Here is a 19,606-nt window from a genome sequence, read left to right on the forward strand (position 1 = left end):
CCTCCTGTCTCCGTGCGCCACCACGCCCAGTGAAACCTCATCTTTTATCACTATTTCTTGTCTTCCTTTTGGATTCCGCTGGACTGTGATGCCCACGCGGCAGAAATGATGGTCTATTAGTCCCAGCTCTCTCCTTTTACACAGCACATAGCAGGTGCTCAATGGACATGGCCAATCTATACTTTTATGGGTGCCTGAGATCTCTTTTCTTTTCTTCTCCTTCTTCTCTCTCCCTATCTCTCTGTCTTGCTGTCTCTGTTTCTCTCTTTCTGTCTCTGTCTTTCTCTCTGTCTTTCTGTCTCTGTCTCTCTGTCTCTGGAAACATTATGCTAAGTGAAAGAAACCAGACACCAACATCTTATATGGTGTGACTCCATCCACAAAAAAATATCTTCTCTGCTACCCTTTATCTTCCGCCTCCTTTTTGTTTATAAAACCAGGGATTGAACCCAGGGACATTTTACCTTCAAGCTACACCCTGGCCCTATTTTATTTTTTATTTGAAAACAGGGTCTGGCTAAGTTGAGGATGGCCTCACTATATTGCTGAGGCTGGCTTTAAACCTGCGATCCTCCTGTCTCAGCCCCCCCAAGCACTGGGATTACACACGTGCACCACCACACCCGGCTTGCTTGAGAATCTTAAAGGGCGTTTCTCTCGGGGGCTGAAGCCGGTGGGAGTATGCCCACAGGGGCGGTGGGCAGTGTGCACACGACCCACCCATGGGGGTGTGCTGCAGTGCAGGGTCTGATTCAGCTGGGCAGGCACTGGGGCTCAAGGTGGCACGGCTTTTCAAAAGTTTCTTTTTACTGGTGCCTTGTAATTCTACACAACAGTGGCATCCATCGTGATATATTTGCACCTGTACGTAACACAGTTTGGTCGGTTTAATTCCCCAGCTCCCCTCCCTCCTCTTCTCTCTCCCCCGAACCCCTCCCCTAGTCTACTGGTCTCTCTCCTATGCTCACGAGCCCCCTTTTCTCTCACATATGTGAGAAAACACATTACCCCTGAATTTCTGAGTCTGGCTTATTTTGCTTCATATAATACTCTCCATTTTCCTGCAAATGACGTAATTTTTATTCTCTTTATAGCTGAGTAAAACTCCACTGTGTGTATAGATCACAGTTTCTTTTTTTCCCTGTGGGTCTAGGGATGGAACTCAGGGGCATTTGACCTCCGAGCTACACCCCTTGCCCTATTTATAATAGTTAACAAGTACACACCACTCACATGTCCACCCAATGTATGAGTAGCTAAACAAAATACGGTATATCCATACAATGGAATACAATTCAACCATGAAAAGGAATGACGTATTGATCCAACGGGAATGAACCCTGAAAACATTACGGTGAGTGGAAGAAAGCAGACACTGAAATCTCATATGGTGAGACTCCATTCACATGAAATATTCACACTAGACAGACCCAGAGACAGAGAGGAGACAGCTGGTTAGCAGGGACGCGGCGGGAGTGTGTACTATCACATGGAGGGTTTGTGTTTGGATAACGATGTTCTGGAACCAGACGGCACGATGTGTGTTCAAGACTGTGAATTTTCACTGAGTGTTCGCGAGGGTAAATTTTATGCGATATGTATTTTACGGTCTCCCCTGGGCTGGCAGCCATTGGCAGAGGTCACTCTGCTGTCCCGATGGCCGCCAGGTGGTGGCGTACCTGAGCACACGGGCTCCTGGCTGCTCCAGTGCGGTCTGGAGGCGTTGATGCAGGTCAGGGTCTTGGCGCCCTGCAGCTCGTAGCCCAGATGGCAGTGGAAATGGGCCACGCCGCCCGCGTGCAGGTCCATCACCGTGACGTCCCCGGAGTCGGGCCGGCGGGGGAAGTTGCAGCTCAGCATGAAGGCTGGGGAGACAGGCAGACCCGTCACTGCGGAGGGGACACCAGGCGTGTGACCCACCTCCCAGGCGCGATGCATGCCGAGAGCGGACAGGGCCTTGGGGACGCCGGGGCGCTGGGTGACGGCGATTTTTCAATCACAAGATGCTGAACTTGCTGGGTGAGCACTTTCTAAGGGTTCAAAACTCCCCACTCTGCCTAACTAGGGACAGATGAAAAAATGAGTCCCTGTATTTTTTTTTTTTATGGTGCTGAGGATCAAACTCAAGGGTGTTCTGCCTCTGAGCTATATTTACAACCCTTTTCATTTTTTAAAATTTTTAACTAGGATCTTGCTATGTTGCTTGCTGAGGGTCTTAAGTTGCCGAGGCTGGCCTCCAACCTGCAATCCTCCTGCCTCAGCCTCCCCAATACTGGGATGACAGTTGTATTCCACCCTGCCCGGCTCTCATAGTCCACTTGAGGCTTGGATAGAGAATAGCCTTTTCTGTGGATACAGGAGGGGCAAGGCCATCCAGGTGGGAGGTCTCACGTGTGGGTCCGAGTGTTAGACATGCAGACCATTGGCCCATCCCTTCGAGCTCTGCCCTAGGATAGGACCGGCTGGGGGGCTGGGTTGGGGAGAAGGGGCGTGGGCCTTGGAGGGATGGGGCAGCACCATGACACCACAGGGCTTCTATTCCTGCTTGTCACTTAGAAACAAAGTGACCATGCTGGGCGTGGTGACGCATGTTTGTAATCCCAGCATTCGGGAGGCTGAGACAGGAGGATCGCGGTTCGCGAACAGCCTCAGCTATTTAGTGAGGCCCTCCGCAACTCAGTGAGACCTTGTTTCCAAATAAAGAATAAAAAATAGGGCTGGGGGTGTAGCTCGGAGATAGAATGCCCCTGGGTTCCATCCCCAATAGAACAAAAGAGGTGACCAGGGAACAGTAACTCAGCTCCCCAACTTCAGACTCCGTATCTTCCCAGGGGAGGTGACCATTTTTTCTACCTCACAGAGGTGCAGGGAAACGAGATAGCTCCAGAGAAGGGGCTGGCGCCTGGCACTAACAGGGTGCGGGAGTGCCTCAGTTTCCCTGACACGCTGTCGAGTTCCTCCCCACCCTGCTCCCAGGCCCTGGCCCAGCTTGTCCCGCAGCACAGAGCCCGTGAGTCCTCACGGCCGCACGCTGGGGGAACAGTCACGTCCGCGCGTCCACGAGTTGGGGTTCTCACTTGTCAACCTCCCAGCGACCACAGAGGGCGGGCTCGATGCCGCCCAGGTGTGACCAGGTGGGCGCGGCTGTCTAGCATCATCGCCTTGTTTCAGGAACAGCTGAGAGGAATGGTAAAAATTAACCCTTTCCCCCAGGTGTGGTCAGTTAGAGTCCCACGGAGCCCGGTCCTAATATCCAGCGGAGAAGCTAAGTATTTCACTGACCGCTTGGACATTTTGGCAGCTGTCTGATATCCAGGGGCATTGTTGCTTAAAGGACCTCACGGAACTTTCCAGGAGGTGAGAAAGGGGAGGAGGAGGGAGAGGGAAGGGAAAAAGGGAGAGAGGATGAGTGGGGAGGAGGGAGAAGAGGGGAGGCAGATGGTCATAAAGGAGGAAGAAGAGGCGGAGACAGGAGGATCGCAGGTTCGAGGGCAGCCTCGGCAACTTAGCAAGGGCCTCTGCAATTGAAGGAGATCCTGTTTCAAAATTAAAAAAAAATTAAAATAAAATAAGGCTGGAGGTATAGCTGAGAGGCACAATGACCCGAGTTCAACACCCCCAGCGCAACAAATATACATAAATAAATAAATAAATAAATAAAAATAAAAGCAAGAAAAGAAGAAAGCAAAGAAGGAGAAGGGAAAAGAATGGAAGGGGAAGAGACGGGAGAAGTGATCAGAACGCAGACAGAGGAAAGAAGAGAAGAAAGGAGACACAGGGAGCCCAGAGCAGGCTCTGGCGGCCCTGGAATCACGGGAGCCGGTGGCTCTCAAGGCTGCGGGCTGGGGCAAGAGAGAGCCTGGCTTACTTTCTCTTTTTTTGTGGTACTGGGGGTGGAGCCCAGGGGCTTTTCTACCTCCGGGCTACACTCCCAGACCTATTTTATACTTTATTTGGAAACAGGGTCTCACTAAGTTGTCGAGAGCCTCACTAAGTACCCGAGGCTGGCTTCGAACCCGTGCGATCCTCTTGTCTCAGCCTCCCAAGCGCGGGGATTACAAGCGTGCGCCACCACGCCCGGCTCTGACTTACTCTCTTGAGCCACTAACTAGACTCTGTCTTCCTCCGTCTCCCCCATGGGCCGGATGCCGTAACCTTCTGGTCGACGCCGTGACTCTCACCCAGAGAAGCCACAGCTGACTCCATTTCCTACGTATATCTGAGCGTGTTTCTCGTGCTCCCGGTACTTGGAAATCACAGTAATTATCAGAACTGCCAGGGGATATTATTTAATATGTGAATAAAGAAGCATAAGCACGCTGATTATTATACTGCAGAGGAGAGCAGTATTTTGACAACCGTAATTCAATATGACTAGCTCTCTTTTTAAATTGCATATGTTGCAATGTATGCTTTTTAAAACAATCTTCTGCTTCCTTTTTTTTTTTTTGGCACTGGGGATTGAATTCAGGGGCATTGTGCCTCCAAGCTACACCCCTAGCCCTATTTCATTTTTTACAAAAATTTGAAACAGTGTCTCACTAGGTTGTTGAGGGTCTTGCTAACTTATTGAGGCTGGCCTCTAACCTCTTATCTCAGCCTCCCAAATACTGGGATTCCAGGTGTGCGCCACCATGCTCAGTTTAAAAACATTCTTCTGATGTATGTGCGTGCGTGCGTGCGTGTGTGAGTATGTCAGTGTTACTAAACCACCAAAGGGGTCCCTGGCACAGTTTGCAGGTCGTTGGACCTGGGGGGAAACTGAGGCCGGCTCCCGTGCCTACCCTGGTAGTGCAGCTGGAAGGTGCCGAGGCCGTCGTCCTGGAAGGTGCGGAAGTAGACGGAGATGGTGTTGGTGGGGCTGCGGATCACCTGGCCTTCCACCAGCAGCGTCTGGTTGGCCAGCACGGTCAGGCTGGGGCCGTCCACCCCGCGGATGGACAGCAGCTCCCCTTCGGACAGGTTCACGCTCTTCACCTGGGGGCGGGCGGGGCGGGCAGAAGAACGCTGAGTCTCCTTTGCGACGGGGCCTCCCGGGCTGCGAGGATGGCAGCTCAGAACCCCAGCCAGCCCCCCTAGCCCCGGGGGAGCAGCACCCACGGGCCCGGCTGTGGTCGGAGGTCGATGGGGATAGAACGTCCCCGAGGAACTCAGGGATGGCTGTTTGGGGTCGATGCAAGCACATCATGAGGGTCGTAGACCCATCAGTGGATAGATGTGCTGCAGCAGATTCACTGGGTGGTCACCTAGGCAGGTGGGTGTAGCTGAGGGAGGTGGGTCCTGGGGCTGTGGCTTTGGGGGCTGTGGGCAGAGGCCTTGCAAGCGACCCGCACTCTGCCAGGTCCCCACGGCCGAGCCTGGGCTGCGAGGCCCTCGAAAGAGGCTCCCGGGGGCCGGCAGGGTGGCAGAATGTCCTGGGGCTGGTGGGGGACGCGGGGGTCTGATCCACTTGTGCAGAATGACTTGTCTCCAAAGAGACAGGAGAGCAATTTTCCAGAGTGTGAGCTCCGACTGGGGGGCTCCTCCATGCGGCTCAGCGCCCCAGTGCCTGGGGAGGCGCTGGGCATGCACAGATGCTCAGTAAATATCTGTAGGAGCCTGACTACGTCAGGCTCTTCTGCGTGCATCGGCAGAGGTGGGGGCAGGGGCGTGGGGACACCCAGGCCCAGTATCTCTTCCTCAAAACAGTGCCTCCAACTCTAGGACAATCAAACCCTTCTCCAGAGACGCGTGGCCTGCCCTTGTGCTTCCCAGGAGTGGATGGGAAGGAGGGAGACACCACAGAGGTAATGCAGGAAGGGTGAGCAGATGTGGTGTGTGTGTGTGTGTGTGTGTGTGTGTGTGTGTGTGTGTGCACGCGCACACACGCGTGCGTGCATTTGATGAGCGAGATTCCGAGGTTCTTTCTTCTTGGCAAAATGTCTCATTTTTCACTGTGTACCCTCCTCATCTCCAAGATATTTTAGTGAGGTGAGGAGTTGGGAACTCCTACTCATCTGACAGAACCCCACTAGAATATCCCCGGTTAGAGCAGACAGATGAGCACGCTGGTCAGAACGGGAACAGCTAGCCCGACTCGGACAATGCACCAGGGGGTCCCTGCAGGGCCCTTTCCGGGGGTTACCTGGAGCTCCACCCCGTAGCCTGTGTAGACGGTGACATTGTAGGTGCACTCCAGGAAGCTGCTGGAGGGCAGCGGCGGGTAGTCACTGGAGTCGATGTAGCCCTCGGGATCGGAGAAGCTCACGCTGCAGAGAGCTGGAGGGAGGACGTAGTTAGGACCAGGGGCGGCTCCCGAGTTCACATGGGTATGGGGCGGGGCGAGTGGGCTCCTGAGGGAACCTGCCTCCTCCTGTGTCCCCGCTGCCATTAATTTTCCTTTGTTCTAGAATCAGTGTGAAAATAAAGGGTAAGCCCACACACGGGGGGCTGCGAGGTGCCCTCTCACCAGCCCGAGGGGCGATCTGATTTCTTATTCTAGAGAATGATGGTTCATTTACTTTTTAAATTTTTTTATTTTTTGTGGTACCAGGGATGGAACCCAGAGGCTTTCTACCTCCAGGCTACACTCCCAGACCTATTTTATATTTTCTTTGGAAACAGGGTCTCACTAAGTTGCTGAGAACCTCACTAAGTAGCTGAGGCTGGCTTTGAACCCGCGCAATCCTCCTGTCTCAGCCTCCCAAGCGTGTGGATTACAAGCGTGCGCCACCACACCCGGCTTCAACTCCGTTTTAGAATCAGGTAAACAGAAGTTCAGATTGGGGCCGGGTCTGGGCCAAGCTCACACAGCAAGTGGGATTCAGACTCAGAGCTGAGAGTCTTTAGCGAGTAGCCGTGTTACATGTGTACAAAACCGACTATGCGTGACTGTCGGGGGGCCGCTCTCCCGTAGGTAGGAGACTAGGACGCCGATGACGTTATCCCAGGCTAAAGAAACACATGGGTAGCCATTCCTTGATTTCTGAGGAGTTTGTTCCAGGACTTCCTTGGATATTTGAAATCCATGTGTGGTCAAGCCCTTTATGTAAAACAGTGTCATAATGAGAGACTTCCGGGAAGATGGCGACCGAGAAAAGCGGGGCTTAAGAGCCCCGCTAACAACCAATCTCCATTACCACAAAATCAGCGCCTTTCATAGCCAGAAAACACCATCACCAGAGAAACAAAAAAATCACCAGGCTCCAGAGAGAAAGCGGACTGAGAACAGAGCTCAGAGCCACCGAGGAGATAACCGGCCTCACGCCCAAGGACGCGGCAGCAGCGCCATACTGCCGGCGGCAGCGGCAAATTCACCGGACGGCTACAGCAAGCCGAGGTGAGCCGTTGCGGAACAGCCAGGCGGGATTTCTCGCCGCAGGTAAAATCTAAAGCTCCCAATGGCTGAGCTCAGCACACGCCGCAGGGATTCAGAGTGGAAATCAAAACCAAGAAGAAATACGCCAGCCTCAGGGCCGAGGGCGTGGCAGCGGCGCCATATTGCCACCAGCGGCAGCAGCAGCGAATTCACTGAATCCAGTACAGCTACATCTGCGTACTCAAGAACAGTGAGTCAAATTGCGGGCCACAAAGGAGAAATCCCAGTACTGTACTCCCTGGGACTTGACCCAGTGGGGGAGTGGCGGTGGCAGAGATATCACACCATAGGAGAACGTGCAACCTGGCACCCCCCACAGTCTAAAGCAGCCTCTATCGACTCCCTGGGTCGGAGACTCTGTGATACAACCCAGTAAAGGAATAGTGGGGTCTGAGATACCACAGACTCGAGATCCAGAACACCTTAAGGGAAGTCATAGTGACCCAAGGGAAGAACCCAGAGAAGGCACAAACTTCCGAAATCATGGGAAAGAGGAATAATACTGGAGCAATGAATGCCCACAACCCCACAACATCAGAACCCGATAAAACAGAAAATCAGAGATTTCTAGAAGATCAAATCAGGAAAATAACTGTAGAAATAATAGAGGTGCTTCGAAAAGAACTCAGAGAGAGCCAAAAAGAGATAAAGGATGCAATTAATGAAGTAAAGGCCTCAATTCAAAGCACAAACAACCGATTAGAACACATGGAGAACAGAATCTCACTCTTAGAAGATGATCATTCCAAAAATGAACACATAGTTTCTAATCTAGGAAAAAATATCCGACAGCAGGAATCTGACATTGAAGAAATATGGGCCCATTTTAAGAGAGCTAACCTAAGAATAATTGGAATAGAGGAGGGAAAAGAAAGTGAAACCAAAGGGATCAACAAGCTCTTCAAGGAAGTAATAGCAGAAAATTTTCCAAACATAGAGCAAGAGGTCGATACACAGGTCCAGGAAACTTATAGAACTCCCTTTAGAAAGGATCGGAGAAGAGGGTCCCCACGCCACATAATTGTCAAAATGACCAATGTGGAAGCCAAGCAGAGAATCTTAAAGGCAACAAAAACAAAGGGCCAAGTGACATGCAGAGGCAAACCAATTAGAATCACTCCAGACTTCCCAAACCAAGTTATGAGAGCCAGAAGGGCTTGGAGTAACATATTCCAAACTCTGAAAGAAAACAACTTCCAGCCAAAAATTTCCTACCCAGCAAAACTTTCTATCAAATTAGATGGAGAAATAAGAAGCTTCCATGACAAACAGAAACTGAAGGAATTTATGTCTTCAAAACCAGCACTAGAGAAAATACTCAAAGAGATTAACTACAAAGAAGAAATAGGTAACACACACCAGAACCAGAGAAACAAGATTTTCCATCCAACAGACAACTAAGATTGGTTATCAATTTCAATGTTGTGAGGTTTTATGACCCAGATTTTCTTCTAAAAGTTTATAGTCTTAAGATTTATATTTAGGTCTTTTATCTATTTTGAGTTAATATTTGTATATGGGATTAGGTAAGGGTCCAACTTTATTCTTTTCCATGTAATTATTATGTTTCAATAATATTTAGTTAAAATATTATTATTTCTACCACCAAATGTTCGTGGAAACCTTGTCAAAAATAACTTGACAATATAGGGAAGAATTTAGCTCTAGGCTTTTATATAACTCCAATGGTTTATATATCTGCCTTTAGAATAGTACTACACTGTTTCAATTATTGTAGCTTTATATGATTTGAAATCAGAAAATATATATCTTCTATCTTTGTTCTTTTTCAAGATCGTTTTGGGTATCTAGAGTCCATATTCCATATTAGGATAGATTTTTTTTCTGAAAAATAAATATATAAATATATGATAATTTCACCTAAAAATAGAAAAAAAATATTCTCTGGTAAGAAAGAAAGTAAAAAGAAATATTGAAATGTTATCTTTAAGTCATCAAAAGCTTGGTATCAGACAAATGAAACTGTTATGTGAGATTATCATTTTTAATTTTGGATAAATTGCTATAATACTAGATGTCAACCACTAAGCCAAGCATGGGAGGGAGGGATGGGGAGAGAATGGGGTGGGGATCGGGTGGGGGCTGACTGGGCGATGTGTGCATGTATGTCTACAAAAGTTTGTATCCCACTATGATGTATGAATACAGTGCACCAATAAAAAAAAAGTAACCACTAAAAAAAAAATAGTGTTATTTTTACACAACAACTCTGGACACCCTCAGGTACACCTTGAACCTTCTCCAGATGACACAGCTCGAAGACTCTGCCAATAGTTGTTACACTGTATGGATTGGGAGATAAAAGTTCTGCACAGCACATGCTCAGCACAGACGAGATGGCTTTTCTTGAATATTTTCTACCCCTGGTTGGTTGAATCCCAGGTAGAGACGGCTGGCTGAGTAAATACACTTAGGTGGGGGTGTGGCTCGGTGGCGGGGGCTCCTGTCTAATGTCTGAAAGACCCTGGGTCCCCTCCCTAGCACGGGGGAAAAGAGAGAGAGAGAGGAGGGAGGGAGGGAGAGAGAGAGGGGGAGGGGGAGAGAGAAAAAGGGAGGAGAAAAAGGGGAGGAAAAAAGGGAGGGCGGGACTTTGCAAGGCTTACATCTTCTAAACAGGCTAAAGACCTGCTTCCAGGTGCAGAGATTTGGGGTGTCCCTCGTTTTCTGGGCGGCCTTGGGGTCTCGGGTCTTGGTTGCTACATCTCTGTGGCAGGGACGCTGCTGATGCTGAGGAGGGGCCTGACCCCTCCCCCGGGACCCCCGCTGCGTACCTGGCGCCTGCTCGGTGGTGATGATGGTGGTGGTGACGATGGTGGACGTGGTGGTCTCCTGACTCTCCTCCGAGGCCGACCCGGTCAGCTCATTCTCGCCCTTGTCCGCCAGGGTCACGGGGCTGGCGTCCTCGGCGGGTGCCTCGGGGGTCTCCTGGGGCTCCCCGGGCCCCTGGGGGAGTGTGTGGGCCAGGTAGGGCTCAGAGGTGAAGGGGTCGATCTGCAGGGGCGCGGGCGTGGTGGGTCCCGGCCCCTCTGAGGACGCGGGCTGGGGGGCGGCGCCCGGGTCCCGGTCCCCGGGCTGGCTGGGATTCTCGGTGGTGATGGTGGAGGCCAGCAGGCCGGGGCCTGAGGATGCTGTGGGCTGGGATCCCGGCCTCTGGGGGTCTGGGGTGGCCCTGGGCCGCAGCTGTGTCCTGGCAGAGTTCAGCTGTTTGAGAGAGGGCAGCTTTTTCCCAGAAGCCGAGGCCTGGCCAGCCTCCTGGGGGAGCTCATGGTGCTCCGAGGGCGCGGTTCCCTTCATCTCCAGCTCCCCCAGGGCGTCCCCGGACTGCGCGGGCTTTGAGGGGGCCGGGGCCACTCCCTCCTCAGCGCTCTCCAGCACCCCAGAAGGGCCCACGTCTCCTGTAGGGTCAACATCTTGGAAAGAGGAGAAAAGACATCAGTTAGCTTGGGGGCTTGGGGTTCCTGTCTTCTGCCAGAGTCTGAGGGCGACCTCCCGAGGGTGGTCCCAGGCTGGCCTCTTCCCCGCCCCTCTTCCTTCTCCTCCTTTGTTCCCTTTTTCTGAAGACTTAGGGTTGATCTCGCTGGGTCAGAGCCAAGAGGTAGGAGTGTGTGGACCAGGGGAACATGAGTCCCGTGGTCTAGTTGTATATGCGCCAGAAGAGGGGCGGGGTAGACAGGAAAGAAAAAAACCATCCCATTCGGTGTGTTAAATGCTTAGAAAGAGACATGTTTGGGTGCCACCCAAGGACGGGCTCTGAACACAGCCGGCCCTGGACAGCCGCGTGTGTTTCTCGTTACACAAGAACCGAGGACGCAGCAGGACACTGTCTCCTCCAATCTCTGCGCCCCAGAAATGAAAGGGTACAATACAAGGGGCCTCACGGGGGGTGCAAAGATTCATGCTTGACCTCGGAGGCAGATTCGGAATGGAGGAATGTGCGAAGAGCCGTGGAGGCCCGGAGGCCCAAGGCCAGGCTGAGATAGATGAACAAGAGGGTCTGGTGGAGAGGGAGCACCAGCGGGGATGACGGAGAGGTGGGGCAGCAGGACCCGGCCGCCCTGAGCCCTGTGTGCCTCGCGGATGACACCTGATTGACTTATTTGTCTTGAGAAGTAACATTATCTGTGGAGGCTCCTAGAATCAAGGTAGGGCCATGTGGAATCAAACCCACCCTAAGTTGGAAATATCTTAATTTGAGGATGCACTGAATATACCCAACCCATGGAGCGCCCTGGCTTGGGGACGGTACCCGGCATCCTCGGTGGGGCTGTGTCTCCCTGTCGCCGCCCCGAGTCCCGAGAGAGGATGGTACCGCAGAGTGTCAGCCCGGAAAAAGAGTCTAACTTAAATTCCAAGTACAGGTTCCCCTGAACACACCTTGCTTTTGTTTATTTATTTTTTAAATTGTTTGGCACTGGGGATCGAACCCAGGGCTGCTCTACCTCTGAGCTACACCCCCAGCCCTACTTTTTTTTTTAATTTGGAAGCGGCATCTTGCTATGTTGCTAATGGTCTCACTGAGTTGCCGAGGGCCTCGCTAAGTAGCTGGGGCTGGCCGTGAACCCCGATCCTCCTGTCTCGGCCTCCCAGGTACCGGGATTGCAAGCGTGCAGTGCCACATCTGGCCATCCTCAGAGCACTTAAAATTCTCAACCACAGCGCTCGCGTTAGGTCAACCCTTCCTTTTTTATCGTCTAGATCCAGGGCTGCCCCGAGATGCTGTCAATCAACCAACCCACGGATCGGAGACAACCGCCCTGACCTGAAGGATTGAGGAAGACAGGTGTGCGATAACCAAGCCCGGGGGTCAGAGAGAGGAGACGGAGTTGTTTTTTTTTTTTTTTTTTTTTTGGTGGTACTGGGGTTCCTGGAAGCCCTTCTACCTCCAGGCTACACTCCCAGACCTATTTTAACATTTTTATGTGGAAACAGGGTCTCCTAAGCCAGCGCGCGCGGCTGGCTTCGAACCTGCGCGATCCTCCTGTCTCTGTCTCCTGAGCGCGGGGATGACAAGCGGGCGCCACCACGCCCGGCTGGAGATGGAGTTTAAAGCAGTGAGTGCTGTTGTCTCCCCTCCCTGGAGGGCCAGATGCAACAGCGCATGCGTCCTGCGGCCCGGGTTGGGAGGGAGAATCGCCTTCTTCTTCTTCTTCTTCTTTTTTTTTTCTTCTTATTTTTGCAGTACTGGGGATGCAACCCAGGGGCATTCAACCTCCGAGCAACACCCCCAGCCCTATTTTTTATTCTTTATTTTTGAAACTGGGTCTCACTGAGTTGCAGAGGGCCTCACTAAGTAGCTGAGGCTGTCCACGAACCGCGATCCTCCGGTCTCGGCCTCCTGAAGGCTGGGATGACAGGCGTGCGCCACCACGCTCGGCTATTCTTTATTTTTGAAACAGGGTCTCACTAAGTTGCAGAGGGCCTCACTAAGTAGCTGAGGCTAACAGTGAACCTGGATCTTCCTGTCTCAGCTGCCCAAGTACTGGGATTACAAGTGTGAGCCACCATGCCTGGCTTTGAATGCTTGCTTTCTCTTTTTTCTTTCTTCCTTTCTTTCTTTCTTTCTTTCTTTCTTTCTTTCTTTCTTTCTTTCTTTCTTTCTTTCTTTCCCTCTCCTCTCCTCTCCTCTCCTCTCCTCTCCTCTCCTCTCCTCTCCTCTCCTCTCCTCTCCTCTCCTCTCCTCTCCTCTCCTCTCCTCTCCTCTCCTTCCCTCTCCTCCCCTCCCCTCTCCTCCCCTCTTCTCTCTCTCTCCCTCTCTCCCTCTCTCTCTCTCTTTCTTTTTGGTGGTACTGGGGCTACACTCCCAGACCTATTTTATACTTTTTAAAACACTTTTTGGAAACAGGGTTTCGTAAGCCAGCGCGGCTGGCTTCAAACCTGCGCGATCCTCCTGTTTCCACCTCCCAAGCGCGGTGATTACAAGCGTGCGCCACCACGCCCAGCTGAATGCTTTCTTAAATGCAAAAAAAAAAAAAAAAAAGATTACAAAAGGTGCTGTGCTTTGATCTGTCTTCAGCAGCTGGGGTGGAGAGGTCACAGGACAGCGGCGACCTGTGTGTAGTGACACAGCTCTCCCTGGGGGTCCTGGCCTCTCTGTGCGCCAGCTTCTCCCACAGGGCTGTGTACTGTGGCCACTTTGAGGAGGCAGAGCCGGTGGCCAATCAGAGGGTGGACCTTTGGCAAATGTACCTCAAAACTGTTAGTCGCTGGCTGTCACGATGAGTACCTGACCCAGAAGTCATTTCTGGTACCTTCAGACTCCACAGTAGCGACCTGCCAAGCCTGTCGGGCTTGGAATCAGAGCGCCCCTGGGTTAAATCCTCAGCACTAAAAAACAAACAAACAAAAAAACAAGCCCAAACCCCCAAAACACCAAAAACAAATCACCCTTGCGCTAGGTGTATAAGATGTATGGGAAACCTAAATAAATTTTGTGTTTAAACCTGGGTCCTATCCCCAAGATATCTCACTATATACATGCAGGTAGCCCCCAATTTGAGAAGACCAGAACTTGGAAGCATTTCTGGTCCCAGGCGTTTGGGATGAAGGTCTTCAACCTTCCCTAGTCATCAAAGTTAGCGCACTTGGGGCTGGGCGTGGTTGCACACGCTTGTAATCCCCGCGCTTGGGAGGCAGAGACAGGAGGATCACGCAGGTTCGAAGGCAGCCGCGCTGGCTTAAGAGACCCTGTTTCAAAAAAAAAAAATAGGTCTGGGAGTGTAGCGCAGAGGTAGAAGGGCTTCCAGGAACCCCAGTACCACCAAAAAAAATAAAAATAAAAATAAAAAAAATAGCGCACTTGGGCCTGGGTACGTAAGTGTGCATCTACAAGAAGGGGACCAGAGGACAGGCAGGAGCCCCGCACATTGACCAGCGTGTTGGCCTCTGTGTTTAATTTTTGGCGCTGTTCAACATACCGTGGACATGTAGGGTGGAGGGACGCTCTGGGGCGGCGCACAAGCTACCCCCCAGCACAGCAGACGTGCCTGTGCCGTGGCCCCCGGCCCCGTCCACTGCAGGAGCACAGGGCGAAGCAGGTGTTGAGTGACCAGAGAGACAGACGAGAGAAGGCTCCGTGTTTCTACTACGAGAGTAATTATCTGACAGTTGTCTTCTGAGAGCTGGCTTCTCCCACACCCAGGGGCCTCCGCTGCAAATCACTTTGGGTTCAGAAAGCCTGGAACATTCTTTTATAGTCAGGTACATATCATCAGGGCAGCTGGGCACCGCGTCCTTCTGTCTTCACGGAGAATGAGGCCAGAGAGCTGTTGGCGCGGCGTGAACCCGCCCTGGTCTCTGTGACAATCTGATTAGCGGGGCTTCGGTGAGTCAGGTGATTAGCATCCCAATGTTCCTCTGCCCTCAGACCTGCCTCTCCAGCCCCCTGGCCGGTCCCTGGGTCCCTGCTGGAGCCTGGTCCGTTCAGTTGTCCTGTGAGTTCTTGCGCACGGTAGTCGAGGGGGCGAGGAAGAGAGTGTGACTTTTTTGGGGGTACAAGAGCATCAGTGAGTCATTGAAGGAGGAGGGAGACGTGGGGAATCCGCCGAGATTCAATGACCTACACGCTCGGGTACATGAGTGTCATGCCTGGGAACGGTCCGGATGGCTTGCAAGGGAATCAGCAAACCCTGCGAGTAAGCGACCAGCTTCTCTTCGTTGGCTTGCTTAGATTTGTAGACAAGAATAAAGAGAAGAGGAGAATTCGGGGAGGCTTGTAAGGGCGTGTTCAGAGGCAGCAAAGACCCGGGATTTTTTTTTTTCCTTTCTTTTGGTACTAGAGATTGAACCAGGGGCATTCTACCTCTGAGCGACCACATCCCCCCTCCCCCCATCATTTTTTACTTTTTATTTGGAAACTGGGTTGCTGAGAGTTGCCAATGTTGTCCCCGAACTTACGATCCTCCTATCCTCGGCCTCCCAAGTACTAGGATTATAGGTTTGCGCCACGGTGCCTGGCTGAGACCCGAAGCATTAGGGAAACTGGATTCAAGTTCTGGGTTAACCATCAGACTGCCCTGTGACCTTGAGAAAATCCCATCTCTCAGAGTCTCCGCGTCCTGTTTTGTCAAGTTGGAACAATAATCTTTGCCTGATCAAACCCCCCAAAATAAATATTGGGGCAAAGCCAGAGAGGCCTGGGTGTGATTGAAATTTAATTTTTAATTTTTGTTTTGCGGTATTGGAGATTGAACCCAGGGGCATCCTACATCTGAGCTACGCCCACAGCCTTTTTTATTTTTTGCGTTGTAACAGGATCTCTCTAGGTTCCTGGGAGTCTCGCTAAGTGGCTGAGCCCAGCCTCTAACCCGTGCGATCCTCCGATCTCAGCCTCCCAAGTACTGAGATTACAAGTGTATGCCACCACGCCCGGCTAGCCCGTGCCATTTTATATGGGAACCTGATCTTCCTCAGATCTGGTATGTGATGGAGAGGGTCCTGGAACTCATGCCCATGGACGGCAGGGGACCAGCATGTAAACGGCAGAAAGAAGGAACCCTGCGAGTCTTGGCTGTGGGTGTCCTGCGTGGTAAAGATAAGGACGCGATGTCTCATCTTGGCTCCCGGGAGGCCACCTTTTAGCCCTGTGCTGGCCGCCCTGCCTGGCCAGGGTGTCTCTGGCTGCCTGGGGCCTCGGCTGCATCAGCTCCTCCGAGCTGACCGTGTGATTTATGGCGGGCACTTGACTTGGTGTCCACTTGACCTCCGGAGGTGCTGCTGGCTGAGGTCGGCGGTGCGGGTGTCAATCCTGCCCCGTGACAAGCTCTCGGTGAAGACCCTGGTCACACAGGGCAGGCCTGCCTCCCCCCTTGGCGGTACTCAGAGAACACTGTGGTGTGAGTCCTCGGGGAGGGGAGACCAGTTTCTCCCACACTCTTCTCTGGGCACCTCTGCCTTTCATTGACTTTAGTCTATGTCTCCTCTTTGTCATAAACGGTAACCCCGGGGATGACAGCTTTTCTGAGCTCTGAGCATCCTTCTAGCAACTATGGCCCCTGAGGGTGGCCTTGGGGACCCCTGGTCCCAGTAATCAGCAAAGACTGGGAGCCTGGGATGGTGCCAGGAGCCAGGGCATCTGAGATATGCGGCTCCGTGCTGTGTCCAGGTCACTGTCACCAATGACGTCAGGGAGGATGGAAGGGATGGTAGCTGGGGCTTCCTTCCTGCCTCTCTCCCTCCCTCCCTCCTCCTTCCTTTTCTTTTCTTTTCTTTTCTTTTCTTTTCTTTTCTTTTCTTTTCTTTTTTTCTTTTCTTTTCTTTTCTTTTCTGTGTGATTGAACCCAGGAGCATTCTACCTCCAAGTTGCACCCTCAACTCTATTTATTTATTTATTTTGAAGCAAGGGCTCACTGAGTCGCCGAGGCTGGCAGTGAACCTGCGATCCTCCCGTCTTAGCCTCCCAAGTACCGGGATTGTAGGAGCGCACACCGTGCCCGGCTCAGGTGATGCTTTTACCTGGAGTGTCCGGCTCGGTCCCCTCAACCCACCGGGAGTGAGGTTCTAGTGTTACTTGTATTTCACAGAGGAGGGAACCGAGGCTCAGAGAAGTTGAGTCCCTGGCCCAAAGTGGCACAGCTCGCTGATGGTGGGGCTGGAGTTTGTTTGCCATTTGAAAAGCACTGGACGGGATGGTCTCTAACACTCCATTTCAGGCCTGCTGCCTTTGGGAAGAGTGATCCTAAGGGGCAATTTCTCTTTTGGGGCCATGAATGCAGATGCCAGGGCATGGAGGAAGAACTGGTGTCCCCGTATCTCTGCTCGGCCCTGCTCACCTAGGTGACTGGTGTCCTTGCCAGGTGTGTACTGGGTGTGGGCCAGGTGTCTGTTGGGTGTGTACCAGATGTGTGTGCCAGGTGTGTGCCAGTGTGTGCAGGGTGCGTGCCAGGTGTGTGACAAGTATGTGCTGGCTATGTACGCGGTGTGTACCAGGTATGTGCCGGGTGTATGCTGAGTGTGTGCCCACTCACTCCTAGGTCAGTTATAGGAAGGACGTGCCCCCAAGCAGGAGAAGACAGGCCCTGGCATCTCTGCCGCCCCAGTCTGGCCTATCTGAACCCCTCACCCGCTGCGTCTCTGCCCACCCCTGCCTGTTTGCCATGGTCTGGAGCTGGACGGTCCCCCACGTCACGTGCACCCAAAGATGGGCTTCAGGGGATTCATTGAATCTCGAGGGCTTGGGCCCAATGATGGATTAATCATTGCTGGTGATGGGGGACTGAAGGGGGGACCCAGCTGGAGGGAGTAGGGCCTGGGGCCTGTCCTGGAGGGGTTCACCTTCTCCCAGCCCCTTCCTCTGTCTCTCTGCCTCCTCCGCCACGGCTTCCCCCATGGAACTTGCCTCATCTCGTCCCAGAGCCATGGAGCCGGCCCACCATGGACTGACCTCTGCAGCCATGAGCCCAAACCAATCGTTCCTCCTCTAAGCTGTTTCCATCAGGCATGTGGATTGCATCGATGCAAAGCTGAAACACTCTCCCATCCCTTCTCAGCCCGACCCAGACCTTAATCACATCCTGAGCACCTGCTCTGCTATGGGGATGAGGACACAGGAGGCACCGTCCTCCCTGTGGTCCTCGGTCAGGGCCCCCCAGGGCAGAGGCTCCCGGTGCACGCTGAGGAGAGGGCTGGCGTCATCCCACGCCCCTCCTGGGGTCCAGCCAGCTTCTGCCCAGTCTAATGAGCTCTTGCGGCCAGAAGGCTTGGGGGTGAGTGGGCCTGAGGCTTGGGGTGAACAGAGCAACCTTTCCAGCCTGGTGCGCAGGGGCAAGGGGCGTAGCCTGGGGGTGCTGGGCAGTGGGTACATTTGGGGGTCCTCAGAGTGGCCTGTGCAAGCCCCCACTGGGAAGGGGCTGCACAGAGAGCCTCAGTGCCTGGAGCCCACCTGGCCGCTTCATGGGCACCCAGCCATCTTCCTGGGGTGCGGGAAGGATGAGGCTTCATATACTCAGCAGCCGGCTCTGCCTGGAGGACTTCGACACAGAGACAGATGCCAGAGGGATGGAGCAGGGCAAACACCAGTCCATCTTTCCCCTGATTAATGGTGGCTTCCTGTACATGGTTGTCTTATAATGACAACAGCTGGGGCCACTTTTTTGTTGTTGTTACACTGGGGATCGAATCCAGGGGTGTTCTACCTCCCAGCTACACTCTTATCCCTTTTTTACTTTTTGTTTTTGAAACAGGGTCTCACTAGATGCTACACGCTGAGGTGGGTCTTGAACCTGTGATCCTCCTGTCTCTGCCTCCCAAGTCTTGGGATTATAGTTCTGCGCCATCACGCCCGGCTCATGGCCACTTTTTAAAACTCATGGTGTGCTAAGTGTTGAACGCATGCTAGCTTTTCAAATTTTATTTATTTATTTATTCATTCATTCAGTTAGTTAGTTATTGGTACTGGGGTTCCTGGAAGCCCTTCTACCTCCGGGCTGCACTCCCAGACCTATTTTATATTTTTATTTGAAAACAGGGTCTCTTAAGCCAGCGCGGCTGCCTTCGAACCTGCGCCATCCTCCTGTCTCCGCCTCCCAAGCGCGGGGATGACAAGCGCGCGCCACCACGCCCGGCTCTGAACGCGTGCTATCTCACTCCATCTTTAGAACCCTCTGGGAACCGTTACTCTCTCCATTCTGCAGACGAGGAAACCGAGATTCAGAGAGAATAATCCCTTCTCCAAGGAGCCCAACGAGAGGGATGGGTAAAGCTGGGATGAACCCCAGGGCCATCTTCTATCTGAGCTCCCAGACCGCTACCCTTGCTCTGCTTTAAGCATCGTTAGAAGCATCCTAAATACGCTTTTTAATTTTCACAGAGGGCATTGACTCAGGCATTCTCTCATGCATTCATTCATCCGTACCTCATACAGTCATTAGACAGACACTCAAGAACCCGGTGGCCCCCAGGCGCTTTGCTGAGCATGTGCGAAGAGGTGTACGCCATGCTGGAAACAGTCCCTGTTCTAAGTGGGAAGGGATGGAAGGTCGATGCCTTAACTCTACAGCCTCTGCCTCTCCCTTTCCAACTAAGGGGTCCACACCCGCTGGAGGCTGTGGAACCAGGAGCGAGGGGTGCCCCAAGGTTTGCCCTTCTCCCCTGCCCGTGCAGTCTGGGTTTCCCACTTGGCCTAAGATAACCAGATGGATCCTGGCCCTTTGACCACAGAAGCCTAGTGTTTGAGTGTCCGGCACCCAAGCTAAGGAATGCCACACAGACCCTACCTAGAGTATCTTGGCCCTA

At 52.6% G+C, this 19,606-nt stretch overlaps 1 protein-coding gene across 1 annotated transcript in view; it reads right to left on the bottom strand.

The window, feature by feature from the left end:
* SEZ6L (seizure related 6 homolog like) overlaps positions 1–18,267 on the bottom strand; it is a gene marked incomplete at both ends in the record, with an annotated part of 72,424 nt that extends 54,157 nt beyond the window's left edge. Inside the window, 6 exons of the mRNA XM_080717796.1 lie at positions 1,680–1,865; positions 4,785–4,977; positions 6,125–6,258; positions 10,150–10,788; positions 14,293–14,388; positions 18,255–18,267. Of these exons, the coding sequence (XP_080573922.1) occupies positions 1,680–1,865; positions 4,785–4,977; positions 6,125–6,258; positions 10,150–10,788; positions 14,293–14,388; positions 18,255–18,267 (1,261 nt within the window). The remainder of the gene's footprint in view (positions 1–1,679; positions 1,866–4,784; positions 4,978–6,124; positions 6,259–10,149; positions 10,789–14,292; positions 14,389–18,254) is intronic.
* Between the last annotated feature and the right edge of the window lie 1,339 nt (positions 18,268–19,606).

This window comes from Muscardinus avellanarius (assembly GCF_963383645.1).
Source record: "Muscardinus avellanarius genome assembly, chromosome: 21".
In the NCBI taxonomy this organism is placed as follows: Eukaryota; Metazoa; Chordata; class Mammalia; order Rodentia; family Gliridae; genus Muscardinus; species Muscardinus avellanarius.